This window comes from Podarcis muralis, chromosome 4, assembly GCF_964188315.1.
Source record: "Podarcis muralis chromosome 4, rPodMur119.hap1.1, whole genome shotgun sequence".
NCBI classification, from domain to species: Eukaryota; Metazoa; Chordata; class Lepidosauria; order Squamata; family Lacertidae; genus Podarcis; species Podarcis muralis.
In genome coordinates, this window is record NC_135658.1 from 27,042,928 (window position 1) to 27,047,844 (window position 4,917).

General features: G+C 54.2%; 1 protein-coding gene across 1 annotated transcript; it reads left to right on the plus strand.

Moving 5' to 3' along the window:
* The first annotated feature begins 1,969 nt into the window (after positions 1–1,969).
* Positions 1,970–4,492, plus strand: GSX1 (GS homeobox 1). The gene is made up of 2 exons (XM_028725621.2): positions 1,970–2,682; positions 3,753–4,492. Exons 1-2 carry the CDS (start codon positions 1,980–1,982, stop codon positions 4,115–4,117), a joined length of 1,068 nt encoding a protein of 355 aa, XP_028581454.2. The 5' UTR covers positions 1,970–1,979; the 3' UTR covers positions 4,118–4,492.
* The last annotated feature ends 425 nt before the right edge of the window (positions 4,493–4,917 follow it).

The window sequence follows — 4,917 nt, forward strand, 5'->3', positions numbered from 1 at the left end:
CAGCATGGAATAGTATCGAGTGCATTCGAAAATATACGGGAAAGGTGCATTTACCTCCTATCGCCGCATTGCTACTGAGGGTGTGGGGACGGGTTTGCAAAACATAAGCTAAGCAGCTTACGTGGTGGAGAGCATCGCATGGTTTTCCTACCAAAGGATATGGATCGTGCAGGTTACCACGCCCCGTGGAAGCGCGTGGAAAAATTGCCACCGGGTTGGCTGGGTGGCACCCACGAGAACAGGTTAGCATCCTCCCCGCACCCCAGTCTTCACTGGTAAAATTATTTTCTTGATCTCAGTGGCACTGAGTCACATTGGAATCCACCCTTCCTAAACCTGTTTGCTCAGAAGAAAGTGCCACTGAGGTGGCTTCCCTCTGTCAAAATGTAGTTTGAAAGTGCCTCAGGGGTCAGAGCAAGTAGTTGTTATGTTTTGTAAAACATCTCCTCCACTGATAACTCTGCATTATTGCGCGTTGTTGACTGTCATCGGCAGCAATCGACGTCGTCCCGATAAATGAGTCGTATTCCTAAGCAAGTAAGACTGCAGGAGGCTTTGTCTTAACCTCCCAGTCTGCAATCCTAGGCATGCCTGATTTTAAGTAAATCTGACTGCATTCAGTGAGGCATAGGATAGCATAGAAGAGTGTCTAGGATAGCAGCCTCAGTAATCACTCTCAACTGTAATGACGTTTTTTTAAGGACCTGTAACTGCAATTGCCCACTTTAACCCTTTGCCAAGTTTGCACCACCCTCCTTCTGGTTTCCTCTCCGCGTTCTGTGTCAGGTGGTGAGGTCTAAGTAAGACGACAAGGTCTAAGTCTAGAAAGATGAGATCTAAGCCAAGTAATGGATCGAAAAATCAGGATGTGATTCTAGGCTGCTGTCAGGTTCTTACTAAACATTCTATGCCACTTTATCACGTGAGTCAGTTCCCTCCCCTCCACACACACAAGGGACCGATTTTACTGACTTGCAGCGCACCTTGTGTGTAAATATCTTTTTAAAAACACACAAACAAATAAACGCGCGCGCGCGGGGGGGGGGTCTTCCTGGTGATTAAAAAGGGGGAAAATAAATTATTCCGGTAAAAGGGTTTATTGCACTGTACTGGGCTTATTTCAAAGTAAATGTGTTCAGATTCTAAATGCTGTTTGAAAATCGAAATCAGGGAAGTAGAAATCAATATTTCTTCTTCCCATAGAAGGCTGAAATCTTAAATGTTATTGTGAAATCAACGGGGGTCAATCCCAACAAGGATTCTTAGGATCCCAGCGTGGCACTTTCCATCCTAAAAAGTTAAACCAAAGCTATGATTCAAAGCGCAATGACTTTTCCAAGTCTACGTGTTTAGGACCAGTTCGCAGATTCCACCAATTGCTGCTGAAACTCACATGCAAGTCACTCGTGTGTGTGTGTGTGTGTGTGTGTGTGTGTGTGTGTGTGGACCATAGGCTCTCTTGAGCGCAAATCCTATAGCTTCCTGCTTCCTAATGCACACACGGCACGCGGCGTTACTTCGGGCAATGAAGCCCTCCTCTACACTTGTTGATTTTTTAAAACTTCCATGTTGGAACGTGACAGGAACGAGCTTTATTTCAAAGCCAAGGATGCGTACCCAGCAAAACACTGTACTGCAGCTCGTGGGCTAAGGGTTGCCTGCACTAGGAAAAAGGCTCTCCAAAGGCTAGAACCGCCTAAGAAAGCTGACCGGGGTGGGGTGGGGGGAGCGGACTACAGTCACAAACAGGCGCCCGGTAGGAAACGGACTGATCCGGCCAAACGAAAAGAAGAGCGCAACAGGGGGAAGACCAGAGGCCTCGGAGGCTGCCGGAGAAGCCAAGGGATTGGCCGCGGGGCGAGGGAGGGGAGGGGAGGAGAAGAGAGGGGGTGTCTAGAGGGAAGCCGGCCTGAGGAGCGTGGGTGGGGTTGACAAGAATGGGGGACATTGTGCAGTCCCTTTGGCGAACAAGGGGCATAATGAGGGAGCGTGCAGCGGCGGTGCCAAGGCGCGCAACAAAAAGCCTATTGACGGGGGCCGGGGCCGCTCCCGGCGCAGCCCGCATCACATGGCCCCCGAAGGGGCTATTTAAAGAGGGCCGCGCGGCCCTTTCAGCACCACTGGCGCTGGTCAGCGCCCTGCGAAGAGCCGGCCGCCGGGCAGTAGCAGCATCAGCATCAGAAAAGCAACAGCAGCCGCGGAGCCAAGGAGCCCCAGGCGAGGCTGGACGGGGCGGAGTCATGCCGCGGTCCTTCCTGGTGGACGCGCTGGTGCTGCGCGAAGGCGCCGGCGACAAGAAGGGCGGCACCTCGCCCGGCAGCCCGCCGCCGCCGCCGCTCTTCCCCTACGCCGTGCACCCCTCGCACCCTCTCCACGGGCTCTCGGCCGCCTCCGGAGGCGCCTGCCCCGCCGCGCCGGGAGCCACGGCGGCGGCGCGGAAGGCCGGTCTGCTCTGCGTGTGCCCGCTGTGCGTGGCAGCCGCCTCGCAGCTGCACCCGCCGCCGCCGCCCGCTCTGCCGCTCCTCAAGGCGTCCTTCCCGCCCTTCGCCTCCCAGTACTGCCCGTCGCCCCTGGCCGCCAGGCCGGCCCCCGGAGGCTCGGCGGCGGCGGGCCACGCGCCCACCCTCTACCAGAGCGCCTACTCCCTGCCGGACCCGCGGCACTTCCACTGCATCTCCGTCGGTGAGTCGTCGTCTGGACGTCCTCTGGGGTGGCAAGGGTCGGGGGCTCAATCCCGGGAAACACGGGTGCGCGGACCGGTGCGGGGGGGGGGGTTGATCCTCGCCTGAGAGCCTGGCCAGGGTAGTGCCAAGCGCGATCCATGCACACGTGGGCTAGGAAGCTGGTCTCACTGTTTCCAAGTAGCGCGCCAGGTCTTCACGTCTATAATTTGCAAGGAGGAGCCACAGAACTGACTCGCGAGTAAGCGATCGAAGGATCGGAGTATTAAATGCGGGGAGGGACAGATCAGACACTGTCTCCTGTCCCAATTTCCTTACGCGGGACCCCAAAGCTTAACACAACCTGCAAGCTGAGAGTGCGCACAGTTCAGCGCTGGGTGTGCCAGAGAGATTAAAAGTCCCTAACAAGTCATTGGAGCCCGATACATTTCATTAACAAATTGCCATTTGTAACGGGACGAGATCGCTTCCATGTGGGTTTGTTCAGTGCCAGAGACCTCTTGCCTGTGCCTGACTCTATTCGAGAGGCGCGCGGTGTCCCAGAGTTGCGCGCCAGCGGCCTCCGATCTCACCTTGCCTGGCTTCCCTAGGCCTGGGGCTCTGGCGCTGTAGCTGCGCGTTCCGAGCCACCGCAGGCAAGTAAAGTGCGCGTAAATTCCTGCAGCCCTATAAACTAGCAAGCCCTCATTGACTTCAGTGGAGCATTCCCCATTTAGGATCAAGTTACCAGATGGGATGCCAAGCGCAGAGCATGCCTATGTAGCGGGGGAAATGCGCATGGAACGCGTGGTGGGTTTTTGGAAGGGTCCTGAACCTTGCATTTCCCCTCGCTCCATTACAAATAGGCTGAGGGATATTTTCTTCCGCTCCAGATCCCTAAATACTCTTAACGAATTGATTATTTCATCCGGAATGCGTTTAAACCTGAGTTTGCGGGGCCTCGGTTACACATTCTGGAGTCTTGTGGGCTGTGTGGTTTGGGGATTTGTCAGCCCAGAGAGGTTTGCACCCAGTTGGTCTTGACTTTGCGCTTTTCTCCTTCCTCTCCCCACCCTCCCGTCCCTCCTGCAGACAGTACGTCGGGCCAGCTGCCCAGCAGCAAACGGATGCGCACCGCCTTCACCAGCACGCAGCTGCTGGAGCTGGAGCGCGAGTTCGCCTCCAACATGTACCTGTCCCGGCTGAGGCGCATCGAGATCGCCACCTACCTGAACCTGTCCGAGAAGCAGGTGAAGATCTGGTTCCAGAACCGGCGAGTCAAGCACAAGAAAGAAGGCAAGAGCGGCTCGCACCGCTCCGGAGGCGGCTCGGCGGCGCACAGCTGCAAGTGCGCTTCCCTCTCCGCCGCGGCCAAGTGCTCCGAAGACGACGAGGACTTGCCCATCTCGCCCTCTTCTTCGGGCAAAGACGAGAAAGACCTCGCCCTGACGCCCTGAGAGGGCCAATGCTCCCTAGGCCAAACGGCAGCGCCGGTTTCTCTCCCCCCGATGTATAGCGATGAAATTGACGAGAGAGCCTTGTCTGGCCTCGTTGAAGACCGGGTTGGCTAGACAGACTCTGTAAATAAGTGTGGGGTGTTTTTGTTTTGTTTTTAACGCTCCGGAGCTGTTGAGGAGGAGGGATATAATATATTCCCCATCCGGATTTGCTCTTTGGGTTTGGACTAGGTGACTCTTGGGTCCCTTCCAATTCTACTGTGCTATGATTAGGTCGCCACTCTGTTATGAAGTGGGACGATATTAACTGAACCTAGCGAATGGAGATTGCCAATTCCGATATTTCTCTCTCTCCCTCAAAAAAACAAAAACAAATATCGGGGTGGGAGTTCGGGAAGAGAAATCTGGTGCATCTCCGTCAGGGTCGGAGTATCCCTCTGCTTTGCGGCTGAATCCAAACCTTTAAGCGAACTCGCGAACTCTCCCTTGCTCCCCTGATCCTGGCAAAAGGTAGATCTTACGATCTACAGGGGCTTGCTATGATCTTGAGAGGCAGGGACTTAATCGGGAAGTGGAGCGTTGCCAGTCATTGGGCTACCTTGGTTATTTCTTTCTCCCCCCCCCCCTTTAAAAAAAATATCTTTTGTTTTTCTTCTTCCTTGAAGAAAAAAAAAGTCTGTATGATGATGCTTCAGATCTATAGTGATGTGATTGTACCGTTTTCTGTAATAACTGAGGGATATTTATTTATTTATTTATGTACATACACCTAGGCGCGCACAATAAAGGTTTTTCATTAA

Coding starts and splice junctions, on each gene's coding strand:
- GSX1 (XM_028725621.2), top strand. CDS start 1,980: ATGAGGGAGCGTGCAGCGGCGGTGCCAAGGCGCGCAACAAAAAGCCTA. Junction 2,683..3,752: donor CTTCCACTGCATCTCCGTCG/GTGAGTCGTCGT, acceptor TCCCTCCTGCAG/ACAGTACGTCGGGCCAGCTG.